This window comes from Anopheles funestus, chromosome 2RL (assembly GCF_943734845.2).
Source record: "Anopheles funestus chromosome 2RL, idAnoFuneDA-416_04, whole genome shotgun sequence".
In the NCBI taxonomy this organism is placed as follows: Eukaryota; Metazoa; Arthropoda; class Insecta; order Diptera; family Culicidae; genus Anopheles; species Anopheles funestus.
In genome coordinates this window covers 19,525,363-19,544,460 of record NC_064598.1, presented here as the reverse complement: position 1 = coordinate 19,544,460, position 19,098 = coordinate 19,525,363, and the positions used below count along the sequence as shown (strand labels likewise).

General features: G+C 41.1%; 2 protein-coding genes across 4 annotated transcripts in view; one reads left to right on the top strand and one right to left on the bottom strand.

Moving 5' to 3' along the window:
• Positions 1-19,098, top strand: part of LOC125763050 (putative uncharacterized protein DDB_G0291608) — a 54,285-nt gene that overhangs the window by 11,229 nt on the left and 23,958 nt on the right. The gene's annotated exons all lie outside the window — the stretch shown is intronic.
• On the bottom strand, positions 6,957-11,233 carry LOC125763052 (nuclear pore complex protein Nup153-like). 2 transcript variants are annotated; one of them, XM_049425821.1, is made up of 2 exons: positions 10,962-11,233; positions 6,957-10,892 (listed from the first exon to the last, which is right to left on the bottom strand). In XM_049425821.1, the coding sequence occupies exon 2, from the start codon at positions 10,797-10,799 to the stop codon at positions 8,376-8,378; it is 2,424 nt and encodes an 807-aa protein (XP_049281778.1). In that variant the 5' UTR covers positions 10,800-10,892; positions 10,962-11,233; the 3' UTR covers positions 6,957-8,375. The 2 variants fall into 2 exon arrangements, with proteins under 2 accessions (XP_049281778.1, XP_049281780.1); XM_049425823.1 differs by having other exon boundaries at positions 6,957-10,889.

Below are 19,098 nucleotides of genomic sequence, written 5' to 3'. Positions count from 1 at the left end.
ATATCTCCGGTGTTGGAGAAGTGCACTGGACATAAACACTAACCTTGGGTTTATATTTTGAAGTAGTTAGCCTTAAAAAAAGATAAGATAGAATTCAAACGGTGCATCAAGTCCGCAGGATTATGTTCCTTCAACACAGAAGAGATAAGTTTTCTTTTATGTCAGAGTGGTTGTAATCTCCGCAGCTAAAGCTGTATTTTTTTCTATCCATTTTAATAGTTTCCCTTCATAAACTTGTGTGACAAAGCTTTTCGCAGTGCCTTAGTAAAGAATAGATACAAAAAATGCTTCATCGCGAAGGACACCCTACGTCCAAAAACTATTAAAAGTTCTCCCCATCTAAATTCTACCAACGTAAGGCTTTGTTCTACCGTTGTGCAATGTGGTAGAAAAAAAAACTTTCCACCGGAAATAAAATCCTTGCCAAAAACCCGCGTGATCTAAGTTTTGATGGGGGTTTGGGTAATAAAAGTAGCTAAAAGGAAGGTGTGTCTGAATGAACTTTTCCCCGCCGTGAAAACCGTGCAGTGAGTTCCAGTTAGTTTCTGGATGCTATCAAACCGGAGAACGTATGTCATTAATTATTCATGACGGTTGACTTCTTGATTCGGCGAAACGGTTACGAGGAAAATTGGTGCAGCTACTGGCGCTATATTGCTGTAAATTTAATTTTCTTTCCCATGGATCGGACGTACACAAACCCGATTCACGGGTTAAAGCTGTCCATCACCAAAGGATTGCATGAAACGAATAAATTAGTGAACTTTATCTGTTTTCTTGTGAGAAAGTTCTGTTGTTGTGGAGTTAATCAAGGTAATGACTTTTACTTTAATGCGTTATATACTCCATATTTAACTTTTGTTTATCTAATATTTAAAACATCTCTATTCTCTAATCCAGATGCGATTATTGCGAGTGATGACGAGAGATTGTCCACGTCCACTGCTTCAGACATTCGAATCGTTTGGTCAAGTGTTGTAGCTATCGTTCTCAAATTTGAGTTCGTAATCATTATCTATTTTTTCGTTAATTGTGTCTCTCAAATGTTTATTCTCTTCTTTTGTCGTAGCAAAAACACCTCTTTTGACATTCTGCAGAGGACTTTTTTTGTGGGTATTCCTCAAGGATTTTTTCTTAAACCCGTAATTGTCAAAAAAATCACTCCAGACCATCTTTGCCTTAATTTATTGTTCAAAACTCCTGTTGGTGAAAACAAATGTTTGGCCTTTTCACGAGTAGTCGAATATTTTAGCCATTTTTCCAACATTCTAGAACTCCGAATCGATTGATTTCTGTGTCATGTCCACCTTTGTTGGAGCATAAATTTGTTTCCAACAGCTCCCGACAATGCTCTGCGACAGATGGTCACAAAAAAGGAAAAATCTTGTCTGGTCAATTTATAAGCTAAAATGCAAAACGCCATCAAAAGCAAAACATCACTTTTGAAGATAAGGATCAAACAAACGGAAAAAATCCGCAAGTCTCTTCGTCCATGCTGTATCGTGAGACTTCCATTTTCGATCGATAAAAGCAACACAGTACGAAAAAAAATAAAATAGCATGACTTCTGACACTACATCTTAACACACACCCTCCGGTGGACGCAGGTCTTTGTTGCAAAGCGCTTTTAAAGGCAGTTGACATTCACAAAGTGGCCTGGGTGAGAGCAAAGTTTAAAGGTTGGTCACCTTCTTTGCTCTTTTTTTATGTCCTCTTCCTCCGTTCCCCGTCACATCTTTGGTTTCTGCTCATAAGCGTTTTGTTTCCGTTTTCTTTAGAAAATAAAAATGATCTCACAACTGGCCCGTTTTTTTTTTGTTTTCATTCTCCATCGTTCTGCTACTTTCATCACGGTTTCCATAAGCGCCCCAATGTGTGTGTACGGGGCGCATTCGACCGAGAGAGGGACCGATTTGTTGCAATGCGCGTTGTTGCACCCTGGTTATAGTGTCTGGCGTGCAGACGTGAAGGAAACAGCTGGTTGACCGTGGATCACGTCACCGCCGGTGCTGCCTCCCTGGCAGCTTGTTTGAGAAATTAAATCCTATCCCTCTGTACTCCCTGGGGAAATTATTTCTTCGTCGTCAATTCCCTCATCCATGCGGGGAAAAGAGTTTGTGTGTTTCGGTTTTGTTTTATTTTTTTTCATTACGTTGTTTTAGATTGCAACAATCAATTTCTAGCCCTACCTAGTGGAAGAACTCTTCGAATAAGCAGATGGTGACTGGGGCTGCTGAATATTTAAAAGCTAAAAAGGGGGTTAGAGATTGCAGAATTCATTCCTTTGTGGTTTATTTTTGTTCTTAGTTCGGCAGTCTTATGACTCTTATACCATTCGATGAGATAAAGCTGTCTCAAGCTGCTTTGGGGAGCATATTCTTGCGTTGATGAATTTCTTCCTTTTGTTATAGTACATCAATTTATGGTTTGCTCTTTCTTATTGGACACTTTCATTTATTAATGCTCAGTAAAAATTTACACTTGGGAAGTACACGCTAGGCATCCGGATCCCTGGGGAGGAATGTTGAGGTTATTGCTCTCCAGTATACCCGCTGCAATAGGGCTTCTTATCAGAAGCCTGACAGGAAGAAACTTTTTCGAAGTGCTCTTTCCTGTTTCCTTGGAACTCAGCAATGGTTCTTGAATTTCGTGGCCATCCGCTTTTTGAAGCTCTGGACAGCAGCAGATGAAGCATTATCGAATTGAATTGCGGCAGACCCAACGTATTCAACAAGGGAAGCAGTAGGAAGACTTTTCGGAGATCCGTTTCAATATGGCTTCTGCACCAAGAAGAATTTCAATTCATCGTTCTGTAGCGTTGTTTTCAATGATGCAACGGCTTCTTATGCCCTTCTCCCCGATGTGTGGTGGCTCGCCCGACCATCATTGTCGTAGATGTGTGTAAAGAATGCTTATTGAAAATTCAACAACCGCAAGAATTGTTTCTGCTAAAGCATTTTCTTTTCGTCGGGGTTGGTTTTATTTTATTCCCTAGCACCACTTCGACAGTCGGGTTTTTCAATTTCTACTTGACATTCAATTGTTAACTTTAACGTTTGTCAGATCCTTGAGCCGATCACCAGCTGGCCAACAGCAACCCTCCTGGTGGTGGTATTTCATGCATGGAAACATGCTTGATGCGCAAGTTCAGCAACCGGTTGACGACGTTGTGGAAGTGGTGAATTTGTGGTGAGGAAAATGAGGAAGGTGTGCAAGGTGAGGAACCTTATTTTCGGGCCAGTTCAATGACTTAGTCTGGCCTGGGCTAACCGCAACAGCAAGGGAAGGAAACCATTTGCCGTGAGGTTAAGATTAAAACATTGGCGAACGGTTAAACGAAATCCCAACTCGAACAAAACATGGATGGAATACAATCGGTTTCTGTTGATGGTAACTTCTTTTCGACACCTTAATTTGTTCCGTTTTTAGGAAGGAGTTGGACTTTCGATGAAGCGAAGGTTGGAAAAAATTTAAAGTTTAAATATGTAAAGAAAAAGCTTCGAATTTTTTAATGCCGAAGAATAGTTACTACAATTTGTTGTAGAGATTCTTGGCAAAATACACATCAATTATTATGTCTGGTTATCTGATTTTTTTTATCTGCCTCTTCGTGACATTTAAACGTCTGGCAAACCACATTCGATCCATTTCACGTGTTGTGCCCGGTCGTGCCTAAAATGTCCTCCCAGCAAAACCGTGATAATAATCAGTTAACGCACCGAATGCTTTGTGTGTGCATTCGACGCTCAGCGAAAGGTGAATTCTTCTGTTCGATAATCGCTTGATGTCTTCGCGTATCCCTCGCCTTCGCCTCGCACACGATGGACGGCGGCCGCGGCGGTCGTGTTTCAAGGCCATCAGACCGGAACGGCAAAAGTTCATGTCCGAATAATTGTTCGATTCGCCTGAACTCTTCCCTTGAGTCGAGTCGAGGAGAGTCGAGTCGTGGCTGACTTGGTAAGGTTTGTCTACCCGCGAACCTAAAAGCATATCATTGAACAATTATACCACCTTGAACTCTCTGTCGCAGGTTGTGGAGTTTTAGGTGGAGTTGGTGGTTCAGTGATTTTTGCTTGCTCGTTTTGTGCTGTCCATGGGGATGTATTGTTCCTGTTTTTTTGCACGAAGGATTCTTGGTCTTGGTAGTAATTGTCTGGGAGATGAGTTTGTTTTTTTCTTCTTCTTGTGGCATATTAAGACAAAAAAACAATTTCGATAGTGTTGTAGCAAAATTGGTGATCTGTGTCGCATACTTTGACTCCCTTTTTGGGACAATCTCATTACCAAAGACACCCCTTGGTGGTCGCATGGTTTGTATTGTTTTTATTTTTTCTTTCCCGAATGTGTGAGGTCATTGACGGGTTACACTATTGTCTAGTTTAATGGCCAAAGATTAATAAACTAGTCGGTTTGTGGAGGGTAACATCTAGAACAAGTTTTACCAATGTGCTAACGCCTAAATGACGACTAAATGCACAACAAATGAGACGTTTTTCCTTCAAAATTTCTTGGCGCAAGCATATCAATCTTGATAAGTTTATAAATATGCTAGTATGCATTTAATTGTAATAAAAAAGGTATTATATTATTTAAAAAATATGTTCCTCTTTAACTGTTTGCGGTCATGGATCTCTGGAACCCATTATTAAGGAACTAATTAAACATATTTTGCATACCTTTAGGAGTCGATGGAAGGAATACAATCTATAAAAGTGCATCACAGTACTAATGTTCGTCGAAATACATTTCTCCCCAAGCACCACATATAATACGTTCGATTGTTTTTAAAGAAAATCCCCCCGACCACATTACGGCCAAACTAATTTAGCATTCTAATGGCATTCGTTTTTCATTGCTTTACCGCCGTGCTGCATCTGTTACCAATTAATGAACGGTCGTTTACATTTACAGAACTCCGAAATGCTCTCTAACCGTGTGTGTAAGTCAAAGAACAAAAAAGGGGTCGAAGGATTGGTTTGCAATGGTAACATTCGTTTTGCATCCGACAAAGAATGGTGGTCGGGCAAGGGTGGAAGTTTTTTTTTGTTCTACAAAAACACTGCATTCAGAGAATTCGCATCGTGCCAATCCCTTTTCGCAAAAAAGTGGTAAAAACATTTCGTTACAATAGAGCAGAAGAAGAAACGTTATCTTGATGCTGCTGCAAACACCCCCGATACACCTTCATTCCGGGGGAGAGCCTTTTTCGGGGAATTCCATCAGCGTAAAGATGAAGTTCCCTAGATAGAACCGTATTTTGATTGGGAATTACTTAGGAAGGGAAATGGGGGGAGGAAAGGGGGGATTAGGTTCGTTTTCAATTCTGCTTTTGCACGTCAAGCGCGGTTTTGGAACATTGGTCCGAAAATGGTGTATCGAAGTGCTGCAGTACATAATTTTTACAACCCCCGGCCCCCAACCAAACTCCTTACTCTACTGGATCCGGCTTTTTGATGATTGAGAATGCATTCCTGAACCAGATAAGCAGTTTGCTTTTTTTCTTTTCTTTCAACTAAATTTACTGAAGGTCCACAAAAAAAACCTCCCCAAAGTGTAGCATGAACCGTATCCTTCCTAAACACCGATCTGTTAACATTGAAAAAAGGGGCTTATTTGAATCTTTTTTTTGTTTTTTATTTTATTTTAGTTAAGCCTCCACCATCCTTTTCTGCTAGGGAAAGGTTTGTGGCTAACGGAACATAATAATCGCTTCCATTTTTCATGTCTATATGAACCCCTTACCCTAACCGATTGGTGTGCATGGTTTGAGGATATAAGACTCGCTTTGCTTCTTTGTTCCCCCCATCCGGCTTACCGTTTATCGATGATGAGGATTTGCAAAGGATTTCTGTCCGTAGCCCAAAACTGCCATCAAAACCCTTCAGCCTTTTTTCGGGCTCCACTAACCGGTTAGAATAGTGTAAAAACAAAAAAAAAACAAAGAAAAGGGAAAAATTCGTATGCCTGTGGCGAACACAACGATTTTACCGTTTGGAAATACGATCCTTCGTAGATGTGAATACTCTGCAACCATCGTTTCATGTGCTGTCTTTCTGATTATGTTTTATTAAAATTTTATTGCGAGATCTGGGTACGTTTCTTTTTTTTTCAAAGCAAGTTCTCTAAAAGTGATGAAATCGGCCTTAAATTAAACTAAGTAGATAGTTGACATTTTACCCTAATCAAGTTGTTAAAACCGTTTTCCTGGCAAAGTGTGAAGCATTTTCTTTGGAAGTCCTGGGAAATTTTGGTTCAATTTTTAAACCCCCCACGAAGTGTATACACTGCTGGTCCCCAAGGCGATGAAATTTGATTTCATTCGTAGCAGGAAACACGAAATTGGAAATAGAAATTAGATTTAATGTTTTACGGCTTCCGAAACCTACGATGGATCACTTTAGGTTTTGTCTATATAGTCGCGAGTGTCTCTCCAACACTAGTGGAACGTTGCCACTCTGTGTTTTGTAGACGAGTGCTGTTGTCCTTCCGTTCTACATTACTCATTCGTCAACATTCGTTCTACTCGCAGCCATATCGTTAGTGTTTCATGTTCGGTTTGTGTAGTTGGTGTTTTGTAACGCCACTCTCCTGCTTTTAAGCAGCTTTTAATGGGATTTCAACCCTTTCGCCCAAAACATCCAACAAGCAGAGGACACACAGCGTATGTTGAAACAATCTAAAAAGCACAAAAAAAAAGAATCAATGGGTAAAGGCCAACATAACTTACGCGTTCCTTACTTCTCACTGACTCATCCCTTCTTGCTGTGACGGTGGCATCTTTCTCGCCAGCATGTAATGCCACATGCTATACATGGCTGGAAATCCTAGTTCGGAAAAAAGCTACCATCGGTTCGTGCTGCTGTCGAATGATTTAACGCCTGCTCGGTATGAACTGGAAAAGCGAGAATGCGTCATACATAAGAGCGGCACACGAGCGAGCCTGAAAACATGCGTTTTTCCCTGTATTCTCTCGCTTAAGTTCTTCCAACTATCCGATACTTAAAGGTGATGGAAATGGACATGGACTACACTAAAGGACATGAGCACCATTTCGTTTGTGTAGCAGCAGTTGGTTTTGTTGGAAATTCTTTTTTTTTTCATTCTTCCGCAGAACATGGAGTGGTTTGTGTCCTAACGTTTTTTTTCTGGTCTGGTATCGGGGTGGTTTCGAAATAGAAAACAGAAAAGGATATCGATTCGAGTGGTGTGTAAATGTTGTGAAAACTCCGAAACAGACACAAATGCTTCACACCACAAAATTGTCACTGTTTCACTTTTTTTTTGATGATCGAAAACTCGCAAACAACTGCAAATGGAAGATTAATGTTTTCGTTGTATAAAAAAGGCTTCGGGTTCTTAGAAGCTTTAGGAAAATTATATTAAAGAAGATCCTTACCTCGAAATATCAACATCAAATATTAGTTTCTTTCAACAAATGTAATACAACATTAAATCATTGTAAATTTTCTTTTGATGATGGTTTTATTACTTTTATTATTCATTATTTTTTTATCATATTTTATACAACTTTTACCAAGCCATAGACCGCATTGATTGAGTTATTTAGTTGCCACTTGAGTTCAATATCAAAATGAAAAGTTGTAAATAACGAGAGAGGGCAAGTAATTGGAATCGCCATGTTTTGCGCCATTTTTTCAGTACAGGAAATATGCATCAGATTTGCCGACCCACATCCTATTCTTGAGAGGTAAACGTAATGTTATATAAAAAAAACTCTCCCTATCATCATTTTAACAAACAATATCTAACGTTCCCCTGCTATTCATTCATAAAAAAATAACTATGTCTTTTCATATTTCTTTATCTATGTTTCGTTCTGTTATTCTGTATCCTTTTATACATTTATTTTGTATTTCATATATTCAAACAAGTTTTTACTCCTCTTTCTTTTGCGACGGTCCAACAAAACCATCCCTTCCGGTCATCATTGAAGCGCTTCTCCTTGTATCGATGCGTAAATTATTTGCCATATTTTAGCTTTGGAAATGTGTTTGCATACGTTTAATGTTCTCCCCGTTACTCGTACCACCAGGGTTGTGGATAAATCTTCAATCATTTTGAAGCACCCGTTTGATTCATCTGTACCGGTACTATTATTTATCTTATTTATCTGCTCTCCACTTCTTCTACTAACACTCTTCGTGTTGTTAATTGTTTTCCATTAACATGAAAGAGTGCAAAATGAATATGTTCCAACAAAAAAAAAATGCAATATTATAATCCATTATATGGCGAACTGCATAATGATAGTGTTAATGTTTATGTTTAAGAGTTCCTGTGTCTTACTTAAACTCATCCCTTAATCCCTTTCCTTTGCCTTACAAACCATGTACTCCTCATTCTATCCTTTTTGTCTATTTCGTTCCTCCGGTCGGATTTGCCGTTGCACAACAAACGCAAACCGATGCTGTGGGTTCGTTTCGTACACTGCAAGCTGGACATTCCCAGCGACTTGACTGTGCGTTGACAATGGCAGCAAAGCTGCCGGACGTGGGATTGCTGTTCTTTCCTCCGGTCGAATTTTCTGTCGCACAGCAGACGCAAACCGATGCCGTGGGTTCGTTTCGTACACTGCAGGCCGGACATTCCCAGCGACTTGACTGTGCGTTGACAATGGCAGCAAAGCTGCCGGACGTTGGATTGCTCTTCGTTCCTCCGGTCGGATTTTCTGTCGCACAGCAGACGCAAACCGATGCCGTGGGTTCGTTTCGTACACTGCAGGCCGGACATTCCCATCGACCTGACTGTGCGTTGACAATGGCAGCAAAGCTGCCGGACGTGGGATTGCTGGTGTTGGTAGCAGCTGGAAGGAACTGTTCCTTTTTCTTCGCTGGAACGGTGGCCGGCTTGGGACTTTCACACGCAATACACTTCTCCTGGTGTGGTTCATTTCGGATCATACACACATCACACGCCCATTTGGTGGCCGTTTCGGCCATCAGTTCCTGGAAGGAACGTACCTTCGCAGCATCCTTCGGAACTGCCAATGGTTCCGGTAATGCAAATTCGAACGATATGGTCGCTGTTGGAATCGGTACAGTTGAGTTACCAAGCACTATAGGCGTGGCAAATACAAACGTATCCGTTTCACGATGTGCGGGAACTGAGCTGGTGTTCTGCGATGAACCGTTAAGCAATTTAGGGGATGTAAATATAAACTTGGTCATCTCACGGAACAGGGAGATGGATGTTTCTGGTGTAGGTATGGTCGGCACAGCAGCAGGAACAGAATCGGTGACTTGAGCTGACCTATTCAGCGGCATCGGTGATGTAAATCCAAATGAACGAATTTCCTGAACCGTTGTGTTCTTTGCCATCTCTCCTTGTTTCTTATTCTCATCATTTGCCGGCAATTTTTCCCCGTTCATGCTCTTCGTATTTTTCTTTCCCTCTTCCTTATCTGCCACAAGTAATGGTCCCTTCATCGGTACGGTAAAATCGAACTTTGGCAGTCCCTCAAGCAGTGGAGGTAGTTTCAAATTTGGCAGCTGAATCGGCTCCACCGTAGCCACATCTCGTTCCTTTATCGGGTCCGCATGCAGCCGTGTCTTTTTCGTTATCTGCTTTCCACCGGTCGATTTAGGTTCGTCTTTACCTATCGGGCTGGTCGGATTATCGACGTGCATGGGTAGCGTGTACTCTGCTGGGGGCACCGTCGGAGGCCGAGCTGGCGGCTGTTGTTCCAATTCTTCAGTACGTTCCATCTGTTGCGAGCGTATTAGATTTAGCATTTGCAATGTACGTGGTGTGCGTAAGTCTGTGTTCGAACGCGTCATCTCACGGTTCGATGACGAACTCCTGGCAGAATATTCATCCACTATTTCAAGGATTCGCCGCGAAGCGTAGGACATGGCGGATGTATCTCTTTCTGGATTTACTTCCACTAGGGCATCCGGGAGCGATTGCGCTTTGCCGATTGGGTGTGAATTTTTCACCAATACGGTAACGGCCGGACGCGATGGACCTTTGGTGGCGAGCGTTCGTGCAGAAGATGCTCCTCCGTACCGGGTCAATCCTTCATAGAACGGTGAACCACCGTACTCCGGGGGAATCCACCCGTTGCTCAACGATTTTGACATTTTGGCTGCGGATATGTTAAACGATGGACGACGAGCAGAGGCATCGGAATTGTTCCTGTCTTTGGTGGATTTAAGATGCGAGGAACCGAACAGTGTCTTGTGCACATACCCACTGCGTGACTGTTGCATACGATTACGATAGGCTGAGTTGCTCATCAATCCACCCAGCCGATGGCTTGTGCTGAACGATGATGTTCGCGTTCGGAGCGTTGCGGATGTAGGGCGTATGCTTTTCTCTTCCTTAGTGTCATCAGTTTCACGCAGCCGGGGTCGTTTCCTGATCATTTCATAAGTACGGCTAACGTTACTGCTGACATCGGAATCGACTGCATTAGGTGAATGTGGTCGCTTTCTCAGCTCGTGTGATAGCCGTTCTTCGTTTTGCTCATCGAAAATATTCCTAGCGCTGGAGTGTCGTTCTGCTGGTTTTCGGGTCGGTGCCGTTCCATCTCCCCGCCGACGTGCCGGCAACAGTACGGATAGCATGCCCGAAAAGTTCGAACGAATTTTGCCAACAAAGGAACTATCCCCATCGCTACCACTAATAGAACTATCAGAATCATTTTTCCTTTCACTGTAGTCATCCATTCCGGTTCCGTGCTGTGCGTTAGGCATCACTGCGTCCTCCTCGTCGGAATTTTCTCTATCGCTATGTTCCGTACGGTCCACCGTAGGTGAAGTTGTACCCGTGCGAGGCATTTTGCTACTGTCACGCACACCAATACACGAGCGCGCATTCGCACACACCACTGCCTTCGCGGCTGATGATTTCCCGTCTGCTGTCGGCAGCTACTGCAACGAAATTTACACCAACGATGGCAGATAAATCATGGCACGAAAGTAAACTAACACCGCACTCACGATTCACGACACCGTTGTTTTGCTGTTTCAAGTGTTTTTTTTTCACAAATCGTATTGATTAGTCTTATTTTTTCACATTCAAAGCACGAGCACGCGTTGAACTCACTGACATGGCGATCATGTCATGCCGGGCGAGCTGCTTGTTCTCTCTCTGTCACTGTTCTGTTTCCCGCTCGCTCCGTTCTTCAGCTTGAACCGGTTGCAACACTGAACCGGTTCGTCCGTGCAGCTGTCAGCTTTGACAACGTCATGCGGCGGTTGTTTATAAACAGCATGGAACATTTTCAATTTGGCAGTTAGCGACGGTTTCGTTTTTGGTAAAATAAGCAAATGTTTTATTCGAAACATTTTTTTTTGCAAAAAAGGATACGGCATATTTATTTGTATTTGACAATACGGCCGAAACCGTAATCATTAATTATAAATAATATTTATTTGAACTTAAATATCTCATTTTAAAATGGTGAATACATTTTTGGCTGTTATCTTTTGTTTTGGCAAAATAACGATCACTTTTTTTGGAATGTCCAATAAAGTCGCAATAATCACGAAATACTTTTTCATTCTTAATATTTAAAGGCTCTTGAATATCATTCAACAATAGTGTGAAAAAAGTAACTATTTAGCTCGTTTCATTCGTCAAATGTATAAGGCATCGTAATAGGGGAGCAATTTTACAAAGTGAGTTGTAGAGATGTTGGTTGTGTGAATTGAATTTTAATTTGAACATTCTCCATCACCGAAAGCACTATCGAACAGAACGAACGAAATCTCTGCGCGCCAACGTCATAACGTCCCTTCAAACGGGAACATAAAACAAAATGCTCTGGAAAAAGGGTACAAAATCCTCGTTCGTGCATGGAATGAGATTTTAGGAACAGGTTAAAGAAAGTTGAAAAGTGGCCTCGTTTTGGGTGCTTTGTAAGCAACCCCCCAAGTACCCCCCGGGCGTTGGAAAATGACAAGTTTTCTTCACAGGTTCGCAATATGACTTGTTTTTAAAGGTGGCCAAAATCCGGTGACAATCCGGCAAAACAAAACCATCGACATAAACTAAGGTTTGCGAGAAGCCATGTTTTCCGTACGATAAGCAGCGTTAACAGGCAAACCAACTTTGCTCGAGGAACCGTTCGTGATGAAGGAAAATGTTCGCTTTCCTTCCTGTGTCATGCAGAAGAAAGTGAAATTTGTTATGGCACACGATAGCGAAAAGGCAGGAAAACGGCAAACGCGCGCTTTATGAGTGCTGGCGATAATTGAACCAACACACAACAATATGCAAACACACACACACACATTTATACACATTGGAACAACAACAACAACAGCAACAGTCGAAAATATTTTCCACCAATGTAGGGGGAAAAAGGAAAAATGATACCAGCAGGACAAGCGGGAAAATTTGTAATCCAAGTAGCTTTCAGTCGCGCAAGGATAAGGATGTGGTTGAGACGCTTATATGATGTGATGATTGGTATAATGATGATGGTACGATGGTGCTGATGATGATCAAATCGTATTTGCGGTCATAACGTGTACTAGTTCTTTCTTCGTTTTTTTTTTGTATACTTCTCCTCCAATAACTTTTACCACACACGCATTACCAATACATGCAGGCTGGAGCGATCCCATTTCGGATTCGATTTCCCACAAGCCACAAGTTATTATATCCTCCCTCTTATACGCTCAACATAATTTCCTTTCCATCAACATACACACACACATACCCATTTATACACGGTTAGTAAAGGGGCAGTGGGAAAATCGAAATTGCTTCACGTTAGATTTTTCTTTTTTTTTTCGTTACCCATTTCCTTCTCATTTTTTTATGGATGGTTTTTCCTCTTTACGGTGATTTTACCAAGCCTCTCGATGGCCAGGATGTGGTGCCTACTAGCGTTTGGTCTATCTGCAACCGACAGTTGACTGTCTGATGGTTGATATGAAAGTTGCCTCTGATCTTTCGCTTATAGAAGCCCACTCCATGCCCGGGGCGAGCTTCCATGCGTGTAGGATATTTTACAGCTTGTCGTGCTGAAAATGGAAGCTACAATTTGGGTTGGGTACAGAGTGGGGATTTTGGGTACAGAGAGTACATTTGGCTGTTCGTTTTATAATTTTTTACAAATTTTTATCGCAGCAGATACGTTTCACGACCTGGAGTGTGCAGTTTGTCACTTTTGTAGGGTTTACCAAGTAGAAATAAGAGACATTTCTGATTGTTTTTTTTTTTCAAAATTGAACTAAAATTAATTGAAATATTAATTAAAGGATAATCTATCACTGGACATATACCAGGAGAACAATGAATATTATAAAACATCTTGAAGCTATTTTTAAGTATTAAACATCATATGTTTTGATCGAAGCCTTTTTGGACGACTTCGTAAAAAAGAAGTAAACAAAATTAACTAGTGAAAAAAACTACTCGAAGGGTGGCAAATAAGGAGATCGTTACCTCACAGGATCTTGTCGAATGTTGAATATCTCGAAAACAATTTTTCAATCACACATTTGTAAAACTTTCAGAACATAAATCCAAAAAAAGTTTGAGGATAATTGATTTCAACTTGCAAAAGTTCCGTACAATAATGGATTTAAATTTGCCCTTTTTGACCTCGAAAACGCTTTAATGAGGATCCCTTTGGACTGTCATGTGGCTGCTCCGTGCCTTATTAATTTTCTCCAAACCAATTCTCATAAGATCCAACCATCAAAGGCATCATCAAAAGCTGTTACGACTCATTTGTAATCTAATTCAATGATGCGACCAGCATTCAACAACAGCTCTACCAATCATTTGGGTAGTATAGGGGCCGAAATGTATCATTGCGGAACCACCATGCTCCGTAGATGGTAATTACACACGAGATTCAGCGTTTCCAATAAACGGTTAACTGCAAGCGGCCAACAGGAGACATTGCTGACCGTGATGTTGCTGCTTATTGAATCGTTCTGCCATCTATTTCGTCGTTCGTCTGTGTCCTGCTGGTTCCCGGCAGGAACGAACTTTAATTAATCAGCTACATCATCATTGGCGAAGAAATGGTTACAATCTTGGCGCCATTCCACGGAAAAGGGTGTGTTTAGGATTGATTGGGTTGAATAATTAAATTCAACCAACTCATTCCTTTACGCTGGTGTAACGTTTCGCACTTGATTGGCGTACATTTATTCGCTTTAAGTCGAGAGATATTTTTTTTTGTGGCAGAACCCTGTACACTTCCCGTTTACTTCAAGAGAAATTTCGTACTTTTCTTTCCCTACGGATGAAAAGTTGCCTAAATCACAATCCCATCTTTGCTTTAAGCAGAACGGGGAAGCTAAGCCTATATAACGACAATCATCTGTTTAGCATAATTTCTTCCCGCTTAATGCAGGTACGGCAAAAAAAATTTTTGAAGAGACATAGGCTCCTATCGCCAATTCCTGTTAAAGCACTTGAGCAACACGAGAGAAAATATGCAGCAAAGTTAAGATAAGCGCAAAAGGTGAGCGAGACGGCACACCTAAATACGTTTGGTAGTTGGTTAAAGGAACGCGGGAAAATATGCAAATAACACTTTGCCGAATCATTTCCTGAAGAGTTTAAGATTGCCAACTTTCGCGTCAGTGTGGGCATTATGGTTGTGAGTTTGAAACAATAATATAGGCGGAAAGAAGCTAGTTCTTTTTTGGGCTAAATTTACATATTTTAGCATCGTGAGCCAATTGTTTTGTGCGAATTGTACGGATTAAAGTACGTTCTGATGTTGCTCCAGGATTGTTTGGATTCTTTTCAAAATTCACTTACTATATCATGATAGTGGAGAAAAATGGAAAAGTAAAAATAAAACAACGTTTAAAAAGTGGATGCATTGAAGCAAAAGTTTGTGATGGAAAATGAAATTTAAAAGAAATTAAATGTTTACACAAAAAGCAATTGCATCCAAGTATGAAGAATAGAACAAAAAAGTGGAAAAATTGAAATTGAAATAAAGTAAACATAAGAAGCATTACAGTAAGCACCAGTTTCATCATTTGCTACGCTCCAAACGTAGGGCAAAGGTCTGAAGAGAAAACGAGAATAAAAAAAACACACACACACATACAAATGTAAACAAAATTGAAGAAAAAGCTTCCATAATTGAATTTAAAACATCAGCAGGGCCTCTTCACATTCCTTTCGAGAGCTCTTCCCTTCGGTCTGATGAAAAGTAAAAGTGCGCCATGGAGTGTCTCTGTACGCGTGGGTTGCGCTTGGATGCCACGAACTTTACCATCACGAGCACCACCATTCCACCATTCCACCACCATTGCCGCAGGATGTGGAAACCCCGTGCTATCTCTCTAGTATACCAACAAGTAGGTTCACTGTATGGAGTGCTGTTTCCTTTCACCTTAACGAGAAGGGGGGAATAAATGAAGGAAAATTTTCCAACCCGATATCATTCCCCATCTTGTCGTCCGACCCTGGTGTGTACCTGGTGTGTGGAGATGTGATGCGGTCCGAGAGCAGTGGTTCCGTTGTGAAATTGCGTTCTTATAGGCTAAAGTAGGCACACAAAACTCAGAACCCTGGCACTTACAAGGTTTGGGACGAGACAGGGAACCTTACGCGGGGGGGAGGGTTGGGGAGAAGATTTTCAATTAAATTTCCTCCACCGGAAGGAAACAGTAATGGGGCACAAATTTCAATGTTTGTGTGTGTGTGTCTCAGTTGAGGAAAAACCGAGTGAGTGAGCAAGAGAATCTGTACGGCTCAGTATTCATATTGGTTGATTTTTCCTCTTCCTCTCGTTTTTTTTTTGCTGCTAATGTTCCTAATTTGCAAGTAAAGGAAAGCTCTACAAGCAAATGCTATGCCGTGTACGGCTGTAAAGGATCTCATCCTTGGTAGACAAAACATGTTGTTAACCCAAATGTACTCATGTTACGCGAGTAGGTCGAGATGAGGCCCGCCCACCATTAGTGATCGTCCTGGCAAACGACAGTGTGGATGATGATGAAGGTTGAAGGATGTTATCAATATTAAGCTTTAATCGCACTAATGGATGTATGGGCGACTGTCTGGTCTGGTGTGCAGAGTTGAAGATATTAAGTGATATAATTTCCATAAGAGAGTCCATTAGTGTCTAGAACTTTGTGCGTGGTGTGTGCTTTATCTCTCATCCACACCGGATGACTTGGCGTCAGATCAGATGCGTTTAATTGTACAAAACTGTTCGCAAAACGTTTTTCGCCTTTGAAGGGGTGGGGGATCGGGAGTGTAGGTAATGCTGGAAGTGGAATATGATGAGGATAGAAATTCATTTGCAACATACAGGAAAGATTAATTACCACCACTGGAAGGAATTTAAATGATTCTGAGAAATCTTCCCATTTTGGGGCGTGAAGCTAGAATAGAAGTTCCCTGAAGATCTTGGGCTTTTCACTACAAACCTTCTGAGACTTTAGTTAGACGTTGTTGGGTTAGTGAATTCTGTATAAGGGAATACTTTGCGAGGGTTGAAATTTGAATTTAGTACTTAAAGAACTTCGAATAGCAAATACAAAACGAATACTAATATGTATGAATTTTCTTTTATATTTCCAGATATTCCACATCCATCCATGCGTAGACATGATGGTAGTACCTTTAGCCCTTCCTGGGAGATATTGAGGCAGCCAACAATCTTTGTCCCAACTCGGTTGTATAGCGCCAGAATCCCGCATCCGTTGTAGTATGTGACGGGTTTGCAGAGAAATTCTCGTCAGAAACATCAAGAACCTCCCAGCCTTCGAAGTGCCAGCGCTTTCCAGATTTAGAGAGTATGTTTCAAATATTTATACTCGCCAGTACTACGGTGTGCGTTTGTGTGTGTGTGTGTTTACGTTTGTGTGTAAGCTTTTAGTAAGAACTTTCTTTTTACAACTCCCATATTCACCTTCTCTTCCTCGTTTTTACAACACTGAGCATTTATATGAAATGATCGTAGGTACAAAATTGGTGACATTTGCATTGTTTTACCAGAAGAATATTACTCGACTTTGTACTTTTTTCTTCTCTTGATCGCATCCTTTTTCAAATGTTCTAATCTAACTCCAAGTAATTTGCTAACGAGCCTTACGTAAGCTCCTAATCTGTTGAGGCTTGTTAAGCGTGTGTTTGCGTATATTTTAGGTTTCAACCGGATATCTAGGTTGAAATACCACTGGTCAAAGTTGTGTCTTTTTATGCCTCCCCCCAAAAAAATATAAAATGTCAAAGAAGTCCTTCCCGGTCATCGGTTCAAAACCGGGTGTTCAGTGAGCTAACGAATATCCCATTTGACCGATCCTTCTAAAGCTCATGTTTAATAATGAAACTGCAATTTAAATTTCACATTAGCATGTTTTGTGTGGCATTGGAAAAGCTTGACCCAGGAGCACATATGTTGTGGTCTTTTTTTAATTTTTTTGGGTGAAACATTTCTCACATTATGATGTGTCTAAAAGGCAAAAAGTAATGCTAGAATAGCGGGGAAAAAAAGCAAATGGAGGGTGTTTGCATGCGAACCTTTGCTAATCCTTGGGATTCGTGCTTAAGGTTGCCCGTACTAGTTTCCGTTACTACTACTACTACTGCTACTACTAGCACGGTTGAAATTAAACCTTGCTACCTTCATAATAACCCTGGAACGACGGTGTTCCTGCAGCAAGGTTGGCAATGTTTCCAGTTTTTCACGCTTCAAACCACAGACCCCGGACTCACCGTTGCAGCAGTAGCGTAACTAAAACCCGTCACACAGTTACAGAGGTTTGAGATTGTTTTCCTGATGGGAACGGTTTCTCGCACAACCGTTGAGGAGTGTTGTGTGTGGAGTACTGCTGACGAAAGAAATAACGAACAACTAGCGTTGGAACATGCTGTAGAATCGAACCCAAAACGAAGGAATGCCGTTGGGTAAAGGTTAAATAATTCATTGGCAGTTAAATTAAGTACCCCACCACACATTGTTCCTCTACCATCCTGTTCATGCCATGTTTATACAGGGAAGAATTGTGTTTTTTTTTGTTTGGTCTCTGGACTTGGTATGAAGGCACCCATACATGTGCGAAAGAGAAGAGCAAGAATTATTAGTAACAAGTGTCGGCAAAATAAAACGAAGCAAATTGTTTTATTAGCAAGTATACTATATAATAGTACGCAAATTTATCACCAGATGTCGTTTGCAATAACTGCAGATGTCGCTAGTTTTCAGTGCAACTGTCTTTTTTCTGATCGTTTGAAGATTTCTGCCATTTTCTTAATTCAGAAAGAGTAAATTCTTGTACACAAATGTGTCTAAGGAGAAATAAAAGTAATTTTAAAAACAGTTTATTTATGTTCAAAAAAACCAACACGATTGTTGCTGGTATTTATTTGGTGTAAAATGTTAGATACAAGCGAGATGATATCAGTAAGTAAACTCGGCACGGGTAAACTTTCGCCGCCCAGAACCAACAAAGCATGTTTTTTTTTAAAACCATGATTGTGATCAACAAAAATCGTGCTGTTTGTCCGTTCGTTCGTTTTTTCTTTCTTCAAACGACAGGCTAACGATTCAGCGGTGACCGACCGCGTGGAAAGTTAAACAAAATTGTTATCTTGTGCACACAAAAAAGGATACAAACGGCGATATTCTTCTCGAGGTTCTTGTCTCGGTGGAATGCGCTAAAGCCGTTCGGATCTTTGCTGATACCATACGTACCAAATCGTAACCGCATGGTCTTTATCGTAAATTTACTTAGGACTTATAGGTTCTCGCATCGTTCGAGTTTGTGGTGTCTGTCAACGAGCTGGAAAGAGAGAGATAAAGATAAATAGAGCGTAAGAACATCTTTGGGTGTTATTTTACGACCTCTGCCTCCGATGCCTACACACATCCGGGTAAGGGGCGGCATTTGTAAAACTTATCTTGCCGACATTGCTCCAACATTGGAAGCATGGTTTCGATAAGAACGTCGTCCAAAACTTTTAAGGGTCATCTAGACAACTAGTTCGGGTGGTTGAGTGTGTTACTTTTGATGTACTCCCCACCGATCAGTTCTTTATGGTCGATTGTCCAATAATGATGCCTTTCTTTGTTGTTCGAAACCCGTTGCCCCAAGCGTTGCTGAACCTGGTGAACTGTTATGCTGCTCTCGTACTCCAAAA

Bases quoted from the DNA above. Each gene is read 5' to 3' on its own strand.
- LOC125763052 (XM_049425821.1), bottom strand. From the start codon at position 10,799: ATGCCTCGCACGGGTACAACTTCACCTACGGTGGACCGTACGGAACAT.